Consider the following 20712-nt stretch of genomic DNA (forward strand, 5'->3'; position numbering starts at 1 on the left):
GAAATGTGCCAGCAGGAGCTATATTTGACTCCTGTTTGATTCGGGGTCACCTCAGGACCCAGAATCAGTATTTTGCGACCCCCAGTGGGATCAGAACCTGAACGTTTGGAGCCCCAGAGAGGCAGATCTCCCCCTTTCTCTCCCCCCGACTCCTTCTCGTGTCTCTTTTATCGGATTCGGTTTAAAATAATCCACATCTGCCTCGCCCAGCCTCTGAAGGCGCCCAGTCGGAGCAGACCCGTCACACTTCCGTGGGGCTTCCGGTGATTTACGGCCGTCTTTTCCGCACGCGCGCGCGGGATCAGCTGATCCGTCACGTGGCGCGAAGTCTGCAAGATGGAGTTGAGCGAGTCCGTGCAGAGGGGGCTGCAGCTCGCAGCCGAGCCGTCCTCCGTGGACCACAGGGGCTTCCAGGCACTGGTGGACTCGTGCTTCCGGAGCCTGCTGTCCTCTCAGGGGGACCCCGCTGTCCTCGGTGAGCCGCCGCCGCTTCCGGTTTGTCTCCGTCTCCTCCCTGTCTGTGTGGACTCTTGTTGCAGATCCGAGTCGATGTTTCTGCAGATTTCCAGCTAAAGTCGCGGCTCGGAGCCGAATCGGGCGAACCGGATGCGACTTAAAGCCGTTTTTAGCGCATTTGTTATTTTTTGTTTTTGTTGTTATTTCGCCTTCAGCCGCAGTCACACAAACACACAGCCTTCAGGGCTGCTTAGCACATCAGAAGGACCGTGTTAGTCAGTTTCAGTCCCTGTTGATGGACCCTGATCACCTCCAGTCGCTTGTTTTTTAGCAGAACTTTACGCTGATCGGGTCTTTTTTTTTTTTTGGAGACTTGTAGCAGATCCACGCCGGAGCCGTGCCTCCCCCGACCAGACGGTAGCATTACAGCTCCTTTTACTGTCAGAATTATATTAAAAGTGACCCATTCCCCAGACAAACAAACAAAGAACCCCCCCTCCCCCGGCTGACGCAGCTGAGGGGCGCATTCACATGCAAATCAGCATTGATTTCCATTTTTGCGCGTCGATCCGGAGACAGAATGAAGGGTGCACGGGTCTCAGAAGCCTTCACGGATCTCCTCTCCGTCTGGTTGTGTTCTCAGACGAGCCCGAGCTGAAGCACGTGGACAGGATCCAGCTGAAGCAGGTCCACTCCGCGGCCACCACCTTCATCCTGGAGGCGGTGAAGCAGGACGCGGACAAGTCAGCCGTCAGGTGGGTGGGGTCAGCAGGACAGGTGAGGGGCTCCTGCAGCACAACCAGCATTTATACTCCAACTGTCTGCTCTGTGCAATAAAACTCCACACATTTCCAGGTTTTTTAATATTTATTTAAGAGATTCAGGAGCTCCAAACAGGACTAAAACTATACAGATGAGTCAAAAAAAGCATCACAAAACACAGAAAAATGTCATTAAAACTACAAACAAAACAAACTAGGAGTCAGATGGGAAACTTATTGAAAACCTTTACATCCAGGTCTAGGATGTCTTCTGTTCCAACTTAAAATAAATACGGATTTTTCAGGATGCAGGTTATAAATCATCCAAATACAACAACCGCTCTGCATCAGACATGTAAATATCTCACATAAAGAGGATAAAACAGTTTCTGCTGGTTTATAAAGACTCAGAGGATCAGAACAAACCTTGTTTTTCTCATAAAATATGACTTTTTCCTCCTTTAAAAAACGCTGCTCCTCTTTCGTTTTCCTTCCTTTTCGTCCGAAGTGATGCTCAAACCAAAACGATCAACGTTTAACAAGACAAAGAGGGAAAAACACTGATAGTTTCCTCCCTGTCAGGATGTGTGAAATGAAAGCGTTGTTTCTTCCTGCAGCTCCAGCCTGGAGGAGCTCTCGTTCAGCACAGAGAGGATAGAAATCTTCTACAGCAGCTATCAGGTACGTCTGTCCTGGTTTTATGAGACATTTATAAATATTTGTACTGTAACTGGGACTAAAGTGTGCTGACATCTGTTTTACAGAAACATAAGAAGGAACTGGAGCGTCTGTTGGCCAGGTAAGGAACAATAAAGGTTAATAAAATCAAAAAGATCTGATTTATTTTGATATTTTTTCTCTTATTTTATACTCATGGCTTTAATTTTAGGTTTGCAGTTACATTAAATGTGGATAAATGGTGGAAATAAGGATAAAACATAATGTTTAGGGATTAAAATCAAAACCTTTAAAGATTATTTGAGTATTTTTTTTACATTGATTCAATAAAGGATGGATATAATCACCATGATGTCCATTTTCAGGACATCAGGCTGCAGGTTTAAGGTTTTATTTGTCGTTTCTGTTTGAGTTTCTGACCGAGAACCCGGACCTTTCTGTTTAAAGTGTTTCTGGCAGATCGTGAACCGTACAGGCGCAGCTTAAGGAGTCGAAACAACATTGTTTTGTATCAAAGAGGGGTTTGAGATCAGAAAATAATCAGGGTCCCGTCGTGCGTTTTTCACACGAGCTGTTCGAAGTTACAAACATTTAAAAACCAATATGAAAAAATAAAAAAAACGAGTCTCAAAGTGGAAATATGTGCAGAAACTCTAATGAAAAGGAGTCGAGTGCAGCTCATTCTGCAGCAGAGTTTGACTTTTTGTATTTTTGAAGCGGTTAAATAAAATCTGCAGGCTTCTTTAGGACAAAAACGTGAAGTCTGGAGAATTAATTCTGTTTCAAAATGACCTGAAGCAGATTGTCTTGGTCGTTTTTTACAGGAGAGCGTGGATAAAAAAAAGGCTGATTGTTGTTTAGTTGACCTTATATCTGTTTTATCAGCTGAAAAGTTCAGGAACAGATGATCTGCAGAATATTTCAGAGAAACTCTCGGACTCTGAGCTCAGCAGAACTCAGCCTCTCATCTGAAGCCAGAATCTGTTTGTTTTCCTGTCTTCTAGTATAGGACGAAGTCCCGCTCGGATTAATGACGTCTCGTGGCGCCTGCAGTACAACACTAAGGTAGACCCGTTGGCACTGAAAGCCACTCTTCTTCTTCTTCTCTCATTTTGCTGTTGGACTCTTAAAATGTTGTTTCTCTGTCAGAACGGGCAGCTGGATAAAGTCAACGAGCCTTCCTACCTGATATCCCTGAACACCGAGGTAACCTTCTACCGAGACACGAATCAGAAACAAAATCCTTTTAAAGGAAGGATTTTCACCTGGCTTTTTACTAAACTGTGATCATTTATTACCACCAATAAGTAGCTTTTATTTCCCACAGTTGGCTCATACATATATTTTTATCTGTCACTCATAGCCGAGACATTCATTCTGTGAAGCGAAATATTTTAATTTAAAGATTTTTTTCTTTCATTTAATCCAATATTCTTCATCTAATTGATCAGATATTTACATCTGTTTTCATTTATTTAAATATTATGTCCTTCCTGTTAGACAAGAGAACAAAAATCTTTTTTTTTATTCTGCTTGGCATGTTCTGTCTTGCATTTTGCAGACAGAAAAGAGAAAATGATATTTGTGGTGTTATGGTGTCAGGTTTGTAATAATCCAAGTTAAGAGAAAACAGCTGATTCAGGACAAATATCAGCTGAAGGAGGGAAAACTCGTTTTCCAACCTAGTGGTTCCCAAACTTTTCACTTTCCAACTCATAAAATAACAGTGCAAAGGTGTGTGACCTCATCTGTTGGCTGATTAAATATCCAAAAGTGCTAATGATCCGATTAAATAAGGGCATAATGGCAACACAAACAGTCTTAGCATCCATTTAGCTATTTTTTAAACCATTAAATGACTTGTATTTCAATTCTCTGTAACAATTATGGTGTAAATATATCATAAAAACTGGGTTTTTAAATTGTAACTTGATATCTGAAGAGTATCTAAGGACCCCTACTTGGTGTTGGGTGACCCACACTGGGGTCCCGACCCCAACTTTGGGAAGCATTGCTCTAACCTGTGTTCTCCCGGTAGAACCAAGGAACCTCAGAAGACATCAGCTTCACGTGCACCACGGAGCAGCTGCAGGTAAAAGGACCAGGCTCTCCTCATCAGGAGTTCCTGCTGAATAATCCAACCCTCCCAACAAAAACGCGCGTTTTTTAAATTTAAATTAATCTGCCTGCGCGCGCGGGGAATAAAACCCTCCTGTCGGGAATTTTCGGCTAAGAATTAAATAATTGTAATAAATAAAATAAGTGAATATTTTATAGAAATCCCATAAATGAGATATTTGCTGCAGACTGAGGTGACAGAAGTTAATCTGTATTTAAACTGAATAATTACGCACAAACTGGATTAATTTCCGACATTAATTGTCTTTATCCTCCCACCCCCCAACCTAATAATAATTGTGTTAAGTATTTTTAATTTCTCTGTGCATTTTCTTGGATTGAAAGCTGGTGTTCCTGTGTCTCCAGGACCTGGTGGGGAAGCTGAAAGACGCAGCGAAGAGTGTGGAGAAAGCCAGCCAGATGTGACGCAGCAGCGAGACCTCCACTTCTTCTTATTGTTGTTGTTTTTTAATAAATATCTATAAATAATTCTGTGACTTAAACTGATACGCCTGCATAACCTCCACGTGCTGTTTTTTTCAAGCCGCAAAATAAAATTTGCTTAAAGACCATGACTGTCTGATCTGTTCGAAAAGCGCCTGAACCCGACTGGTTCTGTTGGGGGAAAGTTCTGCTTTAATAAACTTGTTTTTTGGGGGGTGAGGGGGGAAAGAGTGAAGGGGGGAGAGAGGGAGGAAACATCAGGAAAGAGAAGAAAGTGAGAGGTCTGGAAACATCGCAACATTTTATTAACAGAGAGCCAAGAGCCTTTTTTTGGTAATTGCTTGGAATTTGAGCTCCTCTCCTCGTTTCCTGACTCCTCTCCTCATCTCCTCTCCTCTCCTCGGATGGAGCAGACCCACAGAGTCGAGCCTCCGACATCAGGCAGGATAAACACCCCGCTCCATCCAGTTGATTTTTGTGGCGCACTTTTCTTTCCCCTTTTCTTTTTTTTAAGAGCTCAGCACGGCTAAGGTTTGCCATTTGTCGGCTTTCAGATCAGATTAAAGCCGGCAGCTGCAGCCCTGTCTGTGCAGAGAGCTGCTTTCTGACGGGTTTATTTTTAACACCACGATCCGCCCTTTAATAATAATAATAATCATAATGATAATAATAATAAGAGCGCATCAGCGGTGACGCAAAGTGGCCGGACGTGGGAACGTGCGTCACTTGGAGCCCGCAGGTCCACCGCCTGCTGCTGTTTCGTGGTTAACTTTGGCGGAACCTGGACTTTTCTGCTCCGTGGCGGTGGGCTCGTGCAGCCCGTGCAGCCCGTGTACACCGACAGTAATTCCGAACGCACCCTTAAGCGAGGAGACCACGTGACCGAAGCGGGGCGGTCGGACTACAAGCCATTTTGGGGTCGGTGTCAGTTTCCACGGAGCGCGCACACACACACGCGCGCGCGCACACAGAGGGAGACAGACTTCCACGGACACTGCTGGATATTCTGGAGGCAAAGTTCTCCCGAGCTTACGCTGCGGGGCTCGAGTCGCGCCCAGGGAGCGCGAGCGGCGCGGAAAGGAGGCTTTTTCTTCGCACATCTGAACTGCGCTGCGCCGCTCGGTGCGCCCTCTCTCTCTCTCTCTCTCTCTCTCTCTCTTTCTCTCTCTCTCTCTCTCCTCTCTCTCTCTCCGCCTCTCTCTCTCCGCCTCTCTGACAGCGTCTGCAGCCTGCTTCAAGATGGCGGCTCGGCTCCTATTCATTTTCTGCTGATCGCCTTCCCCAACTTTCATTGTCTCCTCGCCTCGAGAGCCGCCGACCTCCCCCGCCCCTCCTCCGCCTCGCCGAGCCCTTCAGGTAGGTCCCCGTCGACACCGCCTCTCCCGAACCGGGTCTGGAGGTCCAGGTTCTGGCTTTGTGTTTTTGTGTTTTTCCTCCGCGCGGATCCAGCGGTGGATGTGGGGCTCTTTTTTTCTCTCTCTCTCTCTCTCTCTCTCTCTCTCTCTTCACAGCAGCGACGTGGAGCTCCGTCCGTGTCTGTCTGCGCACTACTTTTTTCGCGCAAAACACGTCCCCCGCTCGGCTCCGGGAGCACATATCGCCGCTCGCGCGCTCCCCGGCGCTTCGCACTGGGCTCGCTTACCCGCCCGCTCACGCCGGGCTCGGTTCGGATCCGGATTGCGTCGTTTGGATTTATGTAAAGCGGAGAAGCCGACGCGAGCCAGGCTGGGCTGGCTGAGGTGCTCCCGGCAGCAAGTGCTCCAAACGCTCCCCCTGAGCCTGGATTCCCACCCAGCTCCCCCAGATTATAGATTCGGGATGCCCGGGGGGTCAGGGTTTGGGTCTCGTGTTGCCTTTTGCTGACCAGAACCGAATATCTGATTTATGAACTTAACTTGGACGGCGCCCGCAAAACGTGACGCGAAGGCAGCCGCGTTTAATTTGTGCACATATGCGTCACGATGGCTGCTTGGTAAACACTCGATCGTGGAAAGATCAGACACTGTGAGGGTTTGGGATGAGATTGGACTGATTAGAAAGAAGGATAGTTGAGTATTTTTGGATAAATAAAATAAAAACTCAGAGGGCGGCGGGTCGGATTTGATACAAAGGAATCAAACCATCGGTTGTTGCGTCTTAAATCACCCAACATGCAGGGTGAATTTGTTTCTTTGCTGTGAAACTCTCCGTGCTGGTTGATATTTTCTTGTTTTCCTCGTCCTGTCCTTCTGGAGATGAGTTTCTTCATGAATGCTGGTGTTATGCAGGTTGGCGACCTTTTAACCTGGAAATAAATCAGCTAAAACAGCCCGTTTTATCAGGAGTTTCCAGATTATTTAAATATATTGAATTCACTGATGGGTTGAATTTATTTAATTTTTGCTCCTTCAAATCCTGGATTTATTTGGGTTAACTGTGGTTAAAACTGCTCTTCACTTGGGAGCAAAATGAGACAACTTCTGCGCCGCTTTAATCCTGATGCGGCTTTAAAACAGTTTAGGATCAGTTTTCAAATAAAGCCCGGACCTGAAACCGTGAGGGTTTTATTTTTTTATTTTTCACCCCCCTCCCAGTCTTAGAAAGTGATCCCAGGTCAGACAGTTGTCCAAACAGCAGCGGATCGATTGATGGCGCAACAGGCTCCCTGTGCGCACATTTCTGCGGACATTACCCATCATTCTCCATCTTTGCCCTGAAGTGGTTTGGTGCTGGGGAGGTCAGCTGCTCTGCTGGGGCTCCGACACCGACCTGGACTCGGTTCCGACGGATCCAGAGTCCAAACCGGGTCATTTTCACAAGAACCAACGTTTTTAATGAGAGCAGCGGATTGGGCTGCGTTATTAGCAGATAATAGAATTATTGTCGCTAAAAACTGACATGTAAACGGGTTCTAGGAGGAATTTTAAAGGTTCTTATCGGGAAGGGCTGCTTTTGGTTCCGTGGCGCGTCTCGGGCGGGTTCTGGAAACGGGTCTGGGTGGATTTTTTGGGGCAGAATAAACGGCAGCCCGTGTTTCAGTTTCCAACTTGAGCGCAGACAGAGACAGAGACACAGAGAGACAGAGACACAGAGACAGAGAAAAGAAATAAAATAAAAAAAGCTCCGCGGCGCGCAGCCGAACCGGGTTCTGCGTGTCTTCGGGTCCGGAACCATCCGTGAATCTGGCGGAACAGCCTCGGATATGAAGCTTCACGCGTCCCCCCCTTCGGGTTTTTTTTCTCCTCCTCTACAAAATGGCAGCCGTGCTGTCGGCAGCCTGGCAGTCCAGCGGCTGTGTGTGTGTGTGTGTGTGTGTTCCCGCTCTGCTCACCGGCTCGTTGTTTTGGTTAGACATCCTGTCTCGTTCTGGTCACTGCGTGGCCATGAGGGCTAAAGAACGACGAAGAAGCAGAGGAGAAAAAAACAAAACAAAAAAAAAAAAAAAAAAGGAGGAGTTGCCATAGAAACGACCAGGTTTCCCCCCACAGCTCGCGTGGCACACCTGACGCAATATGTGGGCGCCTCCTCATCCTCCCGACCCTTCACCCGCCAGCAGCCCGGGGGAGGAGGGCGGGCTCACATGTAACCCACCTTCCTGCCTCCTTTCTCCACCCAGAGCCGCAGATCTGCTAATTACCCGCTTCGATTAATTATCAATTAGCGGCACGTGACTTCTCCTCCTTCCTTAAGCCCAACTAATCCGCTCTGAGGCATATTTCTGTGCAGATTCCTTAATAAAATGGGATAAAATGAGACTTCCAGGGGTCTGCGCCATGACCAACCTGCCCTCCAGGAAACAGGATCTGCGCGCAATAATACAGCAGAATTATCAGATAAATAAGTTCCTACAGGTGTGATGTTCTGGTCGTTTCAGCACCAAAAGGAGTAAAAAGCTTAAAGCTGTCTGCTCAGTTTTACTGCTGAGGTCACAGAGTCTGTTCCCTGCAGGAAATTCACTTTTTTAAAAATAAAAGCAGAAAGCAGATCTGCTGGTTTTTTTTTTTTTTACTACAGCATCAAATGATGTGAAAAATAATTTGAAAACCTTGCCTCCAATATAAAAAAAAACTATTTAATAATTAGACATAATTACTGTGAACTGATCTCCCTTCTAATGTTTATTCTTCTTTAAATTTTATTATTTAACCATTTTTCCTTTCAGAAAGATGAGGGGCTCAAAGAAATTGGCATATTTCTAAACAAGGAAGAATAATTTCTTTGTGAAGAAATATGCTGAAATTATATCTAATGAAATTCAATCATACGCTAATTTTTAAAAAGATTTCCTGTTCTGATTTGTTTGAAATGACGCCACAATGCAGCTCCCTAAGACTTTTATTTTTGTCTTAAAACACAAAAGAGTAAGACTGTAAGGTGCAAGCTGTAAGGGATTAATGGAACACATGTTTTATTTGAAAAGTCAGGACTTTGTGGCTCCTAACAAACTTTATTTAGCTGGAAATGTGGTGAAAATGTCTCCTATTAAACATAAACGTTGCAAACCCTTGACTGTATGGATAAAACTGTGGGTGCTCCAAGGAAAAACAGGCGCTATCCAAATAATAAATCCAATAATGATGTAATAAAACGTCCACAGTGGTGTTATTTGTAAGGAAAAGGGTAAAACGCAGGTTTTTTTGTGCAGCTGTTTGCTCAGTTTTTGTCCATCGTTGGGAAATAAAAAGCGTTGAGATGTGAGGTTCATGACTGAGGAGGTGAACTGTTCGCACTGATTTCAGATCAGTTCGTTTTAGCCAATTAAAGCATCTGCAGCTGCTGTGATCTGGGCTTGGATCAGTTCTGCTGCTTTCGTAAGAAATGAGCAGAAAACTCAGCAAACAGACGGTCTTCGTCAGGCCTTTGGATCGACACATTCTCTGCGTTTCTGAGGCTGATTTTCTCATATTTTTCCGCCTGTCTGTCAGAAAATGTTGCAGCCTCTGAGAACTTCTCCCTTTCTGTTATTTTCTTTGAGAAACAATGAATTTAACAGATTTAACTAAACATTTCCTTCACCTTCTCTTCTTGTTTTTTTTTTGTTTTGTTTTCGGGACTGCACCGTCTGGAAAAGTCCGGATGTTATTTGTGGTATTTTTCCAGCTCTGGATAAGGATGGAAAAAAACGGAAACAGAGAATGTGTTTCCAGATGTTTTTAGTCCGTATTTTAAAGGATAAAAATAAACACAAAGTGCTTCTCTGACATTTGTTTGGAAGGATATGTCGCCTGTATGAATACATGCTCATACAGGCTCAGAGCTGACAGAAAACGGCGTGCTCTCCACGCAGGACTGTCGTGCGGATCTGTCGACATGCATCGGACGACCAGGATAAAGATCACGGAGCTCAACCCCCACCTCATCTGCGTCCTGTGTGGAGGGTACTTCATCGACGCCACCACCATCATCGAGTGCCTCCACTCCTGTGAGCACTTCTCCTCTTCTTCACCCCATCAAATTTAAAACCTAAAGGAAGGGGACAGCTCCCTGAGCTTTTTTTAAAATTCCTTTTGAATCGTGCCTTTCTGTTCACAGTTTGCAAAATGTGCATCGTGCGCTACCTGGAAACGAACAAATACTGCCCCATCTGCGACGTGCAGGTGCACAAAACCAAGCCGCTGCTCAACATTAGGTGAGTTCAGCCAAAATCCTCCTTTGTTCCTCCTTTTTTTCCCCTCTGTGTGCTTTTTAAAATGATTTAAACAAGAATAAACTTTCTGTTTATTAGCCTGTCTGAGCTCACCTTCTGTCCTGTTTCTCACCCTTTTATTTATTTATTCCCTGAACAGCTCTGTTAATTTAACAGATCTGACGCGGCGCAGTCACGTCGTTTGACATGTTTCAATCCCAGAAATGTCTTCTTTTTGGTCCTCCGGCTGATTTTTATGTTTTTTGGAGCTGCGTCTGGGTTGGTTTCTCTCTGCATGTTGACTTAAAGTTTCTCTTCTTCTCTGCAGGTCTGACAAAACTTTACAGGACATCGTGTACAAACTGGTTCCGGGCCTCTTCAAAAGTAAGAACGGCACGAATGGATTCTACTTTTAAAATATAATGTTTGTTTCTTAAAATGATTGTTTCACCTGACTGAGCCTTACAGGACACCGTATTCAACAAAAAGTACTTTTACTTACTTAAATTTCCTAAATCGTAACAATATTTTAGTTTGATTTTTGCTTGGATGGGATTGAATTTGAGAAAAAAATTCAGTCGAATGTTTGCTTAAATCTGCACAAAATGAGTCGTGAAAATCTCAAAATCTTACTTTGTCAGAGCTTAGATTAATTATGAGTGGATTTCAGTTGAGCAAGGAAATATTCTAAGGTTTAATGGTATCAGTTTTGTCTCATTAAAGTCCAGATTTCACTCTTAATCCCGTCTTGTTTGAATGAACGTGAACTGATTTAAGTTTCTGACGGCCCTCAGATGAAATGAAGAGGAGGAGAGACTTTTACGCCGAGCATCCCGTCGACGGTGAGCCAGGACAGCTGCCGTTCTTCTTCTTTTAGCCTCCAGCTGATGTTATGCTTCTTTTAGTCTCCAGCTGCCGTTCTGCTTCCTTTAGCCTCCAGCTGCCGTTCTTCTTCTTCTGCTTCTCTGTCCGTTTGCTTATTTATGTTTATTTATGTCTTGGACAAACAGCTTCAAACGGCTCGCACGAGGACCGCGGGGAGGTGGCGGACGAAGACAAGAGGATCATCACCGACGACGAGATCATCAGCCTCTCCATCGAGTTCTTCGATCAGAGCAGGCGAGCCGAAAACGCCGCAAAATATTTCACTTTGACGATGTTCCTGTTAGGGTTAGAGATGCTAAGATGCAGGTTTTTGTGTTGCATCGAGTTATATTTTTATATTAAATGGAACAACTTTAAATTAAAATAATAAACTACAGGGCTTTTGCACCCATAAGATACAATTTATGGGCACAAATACACCAAAAAAAGCTTTTTCTCTGCCTTTTTGAAGCTACAACCTGCATAAAATAATAAAAAAAATCTTCCTTTTTAGTTTTTAACATGCCTCTATGTTTTGCTGATTTATAATCCGGTGATGCTGCACAAATTTAAAAGCAGAATCACAAAAAACTAAATAAATAAAATAAAAGACTGAGCTTTAAGGTAAAAAGTGACAATATTTTCTGTTTCTCCTGCGCAGATTGGGAGGTGGAGTCGAAGAAAAGCAGTCAAAAGATCAGGTGAGACACATTTTTATTTAAAAAAAAACAACAAAAATAATGGAAACCTGCTAATGTTTTGTTTCCTGTTAAGATAAAATCCAACCCCACTGTGTGAGACATGACTGTTCAATTTCCTTTTTATTTCTTTTATCATGGACCTTCCAGACTGAGGCTGAATAAACTCAAATTTTCCACTTTTACCAGCTGCATATTTAGCATTTTAAAAGCTTTTATTGGGATTATTTGCAGGTGGCTAACAAGAGGTACCTTCAGTGTCCGGCAGCCATGACAGTCATGCACCTGAGGAAGTTCCTACGCAGCAAAATGGACATCCCAAACACCTACCAGGTCCTTTTTTTACATTTATTCATTATATTTCCTATTTATCTGTGACATATCTTTTTATATGGGAGAGAGAATTCAGTGTTTTATTGTATTTTTATGAAATCTGTTTAAATTAATATTAAACCTTGTTTCTTCCTGTCCAGGTTGAAGTCATGTATGAAGACGAGCCTCTTAAAGATTACTACACATTAATGGATATAGCTTATATCTACACTTGGAGACGGGTGAGTGCTCCTCTTAGACGTCTCTAAACGACTAATAGTTGTTTAAACTTGCACAATAATCTTATTGCATTAATTATTTTATTAGTATGTAAAGAGTTGCTACTTATGAGCATCCGCTGACTCAATAAAGCCATCTTTTTTAATAAATTTATCAAAAAATTACAGCAAAATTTAATTATTACAAAACCATAAAATTCTGATTTTGAAATAAGTTTTATTCTAATACCTTAGTGACCTAATGTAAAACTAACTGGACTTATTTATTTTAATTCCTGAAGCTATTTTTCTTCTTTAGGTTTAAGAAATTAAACATTTTCAAGAGTTAAAAGAAAAATAGTTGCTTCTAATTAAACTGCAAAACTGCTGGACAACTGAAAGTCTAAACCAGCTTTTATAAATGTACTTCTGCTTAGAGGCTAAAATGATTAAATAAAAACAGAAAACTTTCTATTTTCTATTATGTTCATTGTTTATTCATAATTTAGGGTTTTATCACAGTAACTGGTGGCAGTTTAGGGGAATTTTTTGAAGGTTTTAAAAATGTAAACTAACTTGAAGATGGATTAAAATAGTGAATAACATGTTAAAGTTTGTTGCTTGTTAGTTTAAGTAGTTTATAGGATTTTTTTAAAAATTATTTGTCTGAATAAATGACTCATTTAATGACACAAGATGAACAAAACAGGGAAATGCTGTTTGTAGCATATTAACTAATGCAACACAGGCGTCCAGATCATTGTTAAGAGTTTATTTTATTTGATACATTAAAAAACATATTCACAATATAAACCAAAAATGGCAAAAAAAAAAAAGGAAAATGACTGAAGCGGAAAACAAAAACAAAAAACAATCTGCACAGATAAACTAATTTACTATATAATCTGTCATTAGCTTTGGTTTCAACAAAGATTTAAATCTAATATTTATTGAAAATAAAGACGACCTGATGTCAGATTCTTGTTTATTTTATATTTTTATATAGGTATAAACTGTTGGAAAAAAATTCATAATGATTTAGGTTAATTCATTCTTTTTATATATTGTAATACAGCTTTAGCAATATACAGACTTCCTTACAACTTTAATTGTTTCAGTTTATTTTAAAATTATAAGTGTATTATATTCTTTTATGGAATTGTTGGTGTATATTTGATGATTAAAACATAAATCTATTAGTTTTATAACAGCTCACCAGAGCTGTAAAACAGAGTTTTATTTCTTCCTGCACTGTATTTGTTAAATAAACTTAAAACTATCAGGATAATATCGGTATAAATGCTAATATTTTTAATAAAAAATAAGACAGTTTATTTTATGCTAATGCTACCCACTATGGCTAATGGGTTTTAATACGTAATAAGCTACTTTATGCTAATGCTAGCCACTTTTGCTAATATATTTTTATTTAAATAAGCTGGTTTATGGTAATGTTAGCCACTTTGGTTAATGGGTTAAATGTAAAAGAAGCCTTTTTATTTTAAGCTAAAATATGTGAACAATATTTGCTAATTTTGGGTGTTTTTGGTCACGATTTCTTCCTCCGCAGAACGGACCGTTACCCCTGAAGTACCGGGTTCGGCCCAACTGCAAGAAGATGAAGGTGACGCATGCGCAGCAGGAGGGGCAGAACAGCACGAGCAGATGCGGGCCGGAGAGCGACTCCGCCAGCGACAAAGCCGGGAGTCCCGCGGGGGCTCCGTCCACCTCCTCCTCGCTGCCGAGCCCCGGGACGCCGGCTCAGTCCCCGCACCCTCAGCTCCCTCTGGGTCCCAGCAACGTGAACGGGAGCGCGGCGGCGGCAGCAGCGGCCACAGCTCCAACCCCGAACCGGCCGTTTAACCAGTTCGGCGGCGGCGGCGGCGGCGGCAGTGGCGGTAAACTACCCCGGAAGGTTTCTCTGAACGGCTCGTCGACGTCCTCCGGATGACCCGGGGGCTCCGGAGCCACGCAGCCCCCGCCACACTCCCGCTCAGCTGTAACGCTGTTTTCATGCCAACGTAGTTCCACTGTGTAGACGATGTCCTCTCTCTTTCTCTCTCCATTTGTTGTTATTAATATCATGACGTCATTTGTACGTTTGAACGTAGCGGAAACAGAGACCTTTCACAATAAAAGGAACCCGGAAGTCGGGTTGCGTTGGGAGTTTCAATCTGAAAGGAGCCGTCGGGAAGAAGAATAAGCATTTATCCCCCTCTTTTTTAAGCTACATCTTTATTTTACAGAAGTGACTGAGGTGATTTACGTTTTGTTTTCAAATGCAAAGTGTGTTTCTCATGATTCATGTGTGTTGGGATATTTTTGAAGCACAGTTAAAACATGCATGCTAAAACGGTGACACTTTTCTGTTCTGGGGCGGAAAAAAACAAACAAAGACTTATTTTGACAAAAAAGGACATCAGAAGTTTGTACAGCGCTGTTAGCTTCAAAGGAAAGCTCCTCTGAGGTCAAATAAAATAATAAAAAAAGCCTTTTACTGAAAGACAAAAAGATGTAGCTGCAGTTGAACCGGATTTTTCATCCTCTGCGTGTAAATAAAAACAAAATGCATATTTAATCAGCCATGTTCTTGTTTCTTTGTTCCAAGGGAAGGACTTGAGCTCCTGCTCAGCTTCATTTCATAACAGATGTTTGGATGTCTCCGTTTTTTCCGTATTTGTATCGCTCGATTGTATGAACAACTTCCTGTATTGTTACTGTTGCACAGTATAAAACGTCTAAATAAAACATTTTACACTTATGGAGAAACCTTACTCTCTTTTTGCTGCTGTTTCGGACGCTCTGGGGATTTATTTGCATGAATTAAACCTTCAAATAATGGACGGACAGACGGTGCAAAGCGCCAGATGTCCGCCGGAGCAGAACAAATCATTTAATTTAACTTAATTTATTTTAACCTTATGCGCTTTTTTAACCAGCCAGCATTGGGGACGACTCTCAGCTACTACCAGCTCAAATCTGTGATCCGTATCTATAAAATCCACCGAGTTATAGACATGCATGTGCTTTTTAAATTCAGTTGGCTGTGGCGGCCATGTTGAATTGAGTTGACTCCGAAAGCTAATCAATTAAAGATGCGCATCCGGTGATTAATTCCTCCACGTTTCATCAAAATCCGTCCTCTGGTTCGTGAGATATTTTGCTAACAGACAAGAACAGCGTCACGTTTCAGCGGTGGGGGATTTAAGAGCGCAACCAGGAGAAAATCTGGAATTATTTATATTTATTTTCAGCTAAACTTCGACTTTAATGTGATTTCCCGACGCGTGCTTTTAATTTGTGGACCCTGAAAAGGCATTTTACTTGGAAAGGAAGTTTCATTTCTCTCTAACTGACCCCTAAAAGCAGCTTTTATCCATTTGTACGGACCCATGCTTCCTATTTCTGACCCAAAAGACTAAAAAATGAATAAAAATAAAAAATAAAAGTCCGATTTCTTGTGGCTGATCGCTTTAAGGAGGCAGGAAGAGGCTTTCTGCTGCTGTGAAGTTGAGGGATAAATAAAAATAAATAAATAGCTCCTGTGTTTTATTTAACTGAGACTTTAAATCTGCTGAATTATTTGTAGATTTATGAGCAAAACTAACAAAAGTCATAATTAGATTTATAGATATGAATAAAAACATCAGATCAAATCTGCAGGAAGTGGTTTTTAATTCTTCTTCTTCATTATTTCCACTTTTCTGAGCTTCTTTTATTGACTTTTTTTGTTCAAATTAAACTTTTTCTCCTGTTGAGTTTTTGTTAAACATCCCAGTTTTAACAGTTGAAGTCTTTATTTATTTAATACTTTTATTTTTCCCAAGTAATGTCTCTTTTTGTTTATTAAAACAACATTTTACAGAAGTTTCTTTCATTTCCTCTCAGCTGAAGAAAAAAAACAGCTGTATGATTTATTCATTTTATGTTTGTGTAAAAAAAGACAAAAACCCCCAATATAAAATATTAATTTATCTCCTTTTTGACAGAGCTTTTAAAATCAGAAAATATAAACATCAGCTTAATAAATAAAAACAATAATGATAATAAATAAAAATAAGGATGTTTTATTTAATATTTTGCTAAAAAACGTGAGTAATGCAATAATTTCCTTTAGAAATATTTATTTTTATTTATGTTGTATTTTTTAAAGGAGAATCCACTCTTCAGTCTTTAAATATAAGCAAATTTTTCTCCATATTTTTTTATTTATTACATCATTTTTCCACCTTGTAAACCATTTATTAACTCTTTTCTTTAAAGTTTCTGGTATCTTTTTTGTTCACACACCTAAAACATTTTATTTACTCTTTTGTTTTTTGTTTTATTTAATTCTGTTTATCTTTTATTAAACTCTTCAGAAAACATCTTTTCTGGGCAAAATGGAAAAAAACTCAGGAAATCAGAAACAAAAAAATAACTTTTCTTGCCTTTAAACACCAGTTTAGTGTCAGATCAGAAACCTGAGCTTTAAATGAACTGAAACGTGTTTTAGTTGATTTAAAGTAGCTAAAATGGCTGCTAGAGGCTGAAGGTTTCTGTGAGCTGCAGCTGTCAGGACCGGAAACAGCTAAAGCTTCAGAACGTCCCTTGCGACGGTTTCAGCTCCTCCGTGTTTCTGCCTGATAACAGCCGCAGTTTCCTGTCGGCTTCATTAAACATCAAAGGCTGAGCGCCACGTGCGCGGCTTCAGCTTTTAGCGGGAACCGAAGACGGCCAGGCCAGAGATAGGAACAGAGCGAGAGGTTTCACTCCGAAGATATTTCATGAAACCGCAAACCTGCGCGAAACGAACCGAAGGCGCGGAGTGAGCGGCGCGTGTCTCATAGACGATCTTTGTCAGGGTCAGGCTGCAGGTTTGCTGAAGGTGAGATTTTTTTTGTCTTTTTCTGCTGTTTTACTTCACAGACAGGAAAGTTAAAGCTCGTGAGGTTAAACCTGCTCGTTTTTAAGAATCCTGGCCGCAGTTTGAGCAAACAGTCGCTGATTAACCCGACCAGGAAATCCCGGAAATCCTACAAAAACCCGCAGGTAGGAACCAGAGCCACGTGTTCACCTGTCTCCTGCAGGTGTTCTGAATGCCTGACATCTTTAAAATTTTCACAAGTTTAAAAACTTAGATCGACTTTCCACACTTGGAGGTCCCAACCAGGTCTGATAAGACAGAGAATTAAAAAAGCAACAACATTTTATCTCCAGGAGCTGATATTCTGACACGATTCACCCAGAAATGACTCAAAAATCTGCATTTAATTTAACCATCTGGTTGTAAATCAGCTTCGTTTTTTAGATTTTTAATTGTTGTTTTTTGTACACCCTATGGTTTAATTAGACTTCCTGAATATTCTGGCCTCTCATCACTGCAGCTGAAGTGTTTGAAATGTCTCTGCAGATCTTTTTATGTCTTTTTTTTAACCTTATCTGGTTGTTTTTCTGTCAGCCTTCAGCTCTGTGCATCTCAGCTCCAAATCTTTACAAAAATAGTTTTAAATGGTTTGTTTATGTTCAAGAAACATCTTCAAATGTATCCGAAAGCCCTTTATTTAATTTTACTTGTTTATTTTTTTATGTTTCTCCTGCTTCTGTTGATGAAAACTGAATAAAACAAACAAAAACTGAAAAACATACAGCAAATATAAACTTTTTTACACCTAAAAACTAATAATTAGTTTATTCAGATCAGCACTGAACAGTAAAACCAGATGACCATGTTTGCATTTTAAAAGAAAAATAGAAATCTAAATTAAAAACATTAAATTAGATGAACTCAGAATACATTTAGTTTATTTATTTTGTCATTTTTTAAATAAAATGAAGACCTCATCCTCAAACCTACATTGATAAATCAGAAATACTTATAACTAATTATTTCACTTTAAATTACCCCAAAAAGGTGTTTATTTCACAGTTTTTATTATTTTGGACAAACCTTTAAAACTCTACTGGTTGTTAACAGAAACACATTTTTATCATCTTTTTAGAATAAAATCTGCTTTTAAATTAGTCAGAACATAACATTTTTAAATTAGTTATTGTAGTTTAATCAGTTTGAATGCTTATTAAAATGTTTAAATTGTGTATTTTTAAATGCTTGTAATTTAGAGTGACAATAATTGATATATTTTTATATATTTTTTTTTCTGTATATTTGCCTTTTTCTCAGAAAGGATGAGTATTTATGCAGAAGAGACAATAAACTTCTTTTTAATTAAAAAAATCTATTTTAAAGTCAACTCAAAGGTGGACAAACTGTCTAATTATAAGATTTAAAAATAAAGAAATAACAGATTAAAACATTGTAACTTGAGCAGGAAATGAGTTTGTTCATCATCTCCAGAGAGAAATTAAGATAAAAAAAACAATAAAAATTAATCTTAGGAGTTAATAAAGAGTTAAAACTCATAAAAATGAAGTTCTGTTGTGTTTGTGCTGCTCTGATTTCATGTTTGAAGCTCATGATTTATAATTATGAATAAAATAAATTTAAAAACAGATGAAAACTGAGACGCTCCACCCTGCAGCTCGGCGTCCGTCCGTTCAGGATGCAGGAGCTGCAAACACACACACACACACACCTGACCGTCAGCCAAACTCAAGGCTTCAGATTTCAGATAAATCAAGGAACTCATCTCACTTTATTACAAAAAAACAAACCATGTTTGTATCTGTAAAACATTTAAAAACTTCTTATATTCCTTTTAAAGCAGAATAAATACTTATAATAATTCCTAAAGAGCTGCATCCAGTTGGTTGGTTTTTCTTACTTCTGTTTAATATTCATATTTTAAAGATAAAACTCAGGCTTGAAGTTTAAAACACAACATATCTAATGAATCTTTATGAAGCTAAATGATATAAAAGTCAGATGAAAGTGTCAAATGTAATTTCTCTTTCAGACGCCTTCTTGTTTTATCTGTAAACGTCAGAGAACTGAACTTGTTTTCCGTCTTTTTTTTTTTTTTTTAAATGCAGTTTCACGACGCAGAGAGGATGGATTTATTCTGGAAACACGCAGAAAACCGTCTCCATCCAGAGGCAGGATGTTCAGCCTGGCAGAGACTTCACTACCTGGGCAGTTGCCATGGAAACGTGCGCCTGATGCTGGCCTATCGCCTGCCGACGTTTTGATCCTGAGAAAAACCTGTCGCCATTTTGGTCACATCTTGAAAGTAACGCAGAAGTATATGCTGTGAAGGACTCTCAGCTACTACCACGCCAAATTTCAGCTCAGTATCTGTAAAACTGAGCTATTTTTTCTGTTTCTTTTTAAGGCGGATTGTCTGTGGCGCCCATCTCCATGAGTGCCAGCTCACTCAGGACTCGTATCTGGATGAAGTGACGCTGATGCAGAAAAATCCCAACAGGTGGAGGTATTTACAGGCGTCTCTGTGTTTCAGGTACTGCTCACCTGGATACTCCGAGGTCCCGCTGGAGCGTTGAGCAGCACATCGCCTTAAAATACTAACTTTACGGTAACTTGTGGCTAAAAAATCCCCCCAAAAAACCCAAGTTGTTTTGTTAAAAATTGATCTCGATGGCGTTTCGCACTCTTTAAATGTACACAAAGTGTGTCAAATGTTTCACACTGTCACTTGAAGCTCTGAGTTTATTTATTAAACATTTTTAGTGTTTTATAGAGTTGGAAACCTTATTCTTATGCACTTATTATAGAAAGGTCAAAGGTCAAGTCAGTAGCAGCATGTGGATACAAACAAGCAGGTGATTTGAGCTTTTTAAATATTTTTTTCCCTGCTCAATCATGTCTAAAAGCTAGATTAATGAATAAATAAGAACTTTACTTTACTCGTGTGCACCTTTATGTACTTCAGGGAGGTGATTTAATGTGTAAAAACATTAAAATAATAGTGGGATTTACGATGTGAGAGCCGGTCTGCCCCCTGGCGGCCGCGGCCGCTCCCTGCAGCTCAGCCGTGCGCGTGCAGCAGCTGCAGCGCACATGGCGCGAGCGGCTCTTTGTTTATTGTCTGCTTCTTTCCACATTGTGTTCAGGACACATAAAAAAAAAAAAAAGAGCCTCAGCACAGCGGAGAGCACGAAGCCCGGCTGCAGCGAGCACCAATTATCCCTCAGAGGAGAGGAGAAAATAATTTATTTATATATTTTAAAAGGAACACGAGTAAACAGACTTCCATCTGCATATATAGATCATATTTAGTTTTATTTATCCACATGCATTTTGTCCTATTTGCTAATTTCAGAAAGAAACCTGCGAACATTTCGTTTAAAGAAGAATCGCACTCAGCCGGCGGAAGGATACAATTATAGCAGCTAACGCCAATAACGATACATAAATATATATTTTTACCTCAACCATACTTAATTCTAATGACGTCTTAGTAGCTTCTAATTCAAGCCTACGTATTTACAAATCTAAGAGGAAAAAGATCTGAACGTAAACATAAAGGTAAATGATTGTTAATTTAATGAAATGGAGGAACTATTTGTTTGCGCCGCTAATTAAAAGTCGATAAAAACTATCCAGCCGTTAGCTAGTTCTGGTCGCGAGCTAAAGTAGGTTTGACAAGGCGGACATGTTT

General features: G+C 40.6%; 1 protein-coding gene and 1 long non-coding RNA gene across 3 annotated transcripts; both read left to right on the forward strand.

Annotated features, from left to right (window-relative positions):
- Positions 1–259: 259 nt before the first annotated feature.
- bmi1a (bmi1 polycomb ring finger oncogene 1a) lies at positions 260–14924 on the forward strand. Its single transcript, XM_037973331.1, has 18 exons — positions 260–475; positions 1100–1211; positions 1835–1898; positions 1982–2016; positions 2900–2960; positions 3045–3101; positions 3934–3987; positions 4380–4438; positions 5197–5813; positions 9724–9858; positions 9969–10065; positions 10391–10446; positions 10857–10904; positions 11073–11181; positions 11588–11627; positions 11859–11957; positions 12098–12178; positions 13725–14924. Exons 1-18 carry the CDS (start codon positions 337–339, stop codon positions 14103–14105), a joined length of 2244 nt encoding a protein of 747 aa, XP_037829259.1. The 5' UTR covers positions 260–336; the 3' UTR covers positions 14106–14924.
- Positions 14925–17027: 2103 nt separating this feature from the next.
- LOC112450963 lies at positions 17028–19862 on the forward strand. 2 transcript variants are annotated; one of them, XR_003039692.2, is made up of 3 exons: positions 17028–17185; positions 19127–19334; positions 19426–19862. It is a non-coding gene; the product is annotated as an uncharacterized LOC112450963 (long non-coding RNA). The 2 variants fall into 2 exon arrangements; XR_003039691.2 differs by having other exon boundaries at positions 19127–19323; positions 19426–19855.
- The last annotated feature ends 850 nt before the right edge of the window (positions 19863–20712 follow it).

The sequence above is a fragment of the Kryptolebias marmoratus genome, linkage group LG21 (genome assembly GCF_001649575.2).
Source record: "Kryptolebias marmoratus isolate JLee-2015 linkage group LG21, ASM164957v2, whole genome shotgun sequence".
Classification (NCBI taxonomy): Eukaryota; Metazoa; Chordata; class Actinopteri; order Cyprinodontiformes; family Rivulidae; genus Kryptolebias; species Kryptolebias marmoratus.

What these genes read in the sequence shown, in the direction of transcription:
- bmi1a (XM_037973331.1), top strand. Translation starts at nt 337, where the DNA reads ATGGAGTTGAGCGAGTCCGTGCAGAGGGGGCTGCAGCTCGCAGCCGAG. An exon ending in CGCCTCGCCGAGCCCTTCAG is followed by an intron (nt 5,814 to 9,723) that starts GTAGGTCCCCGT and finishes CTCTCCACGCAG; the next exon opens with GACTGTCGTGCGGATCTGTC. An exon ending in GAGTTCTTCGATCAGAGCAG is followed by an intron (nt 11,182 to 11,587) that starts GCGAGCCGAAAA and finishes TCTCCTGCGCAG; the next exon opens with ATTGGGAGGTGGAGTCGAAG.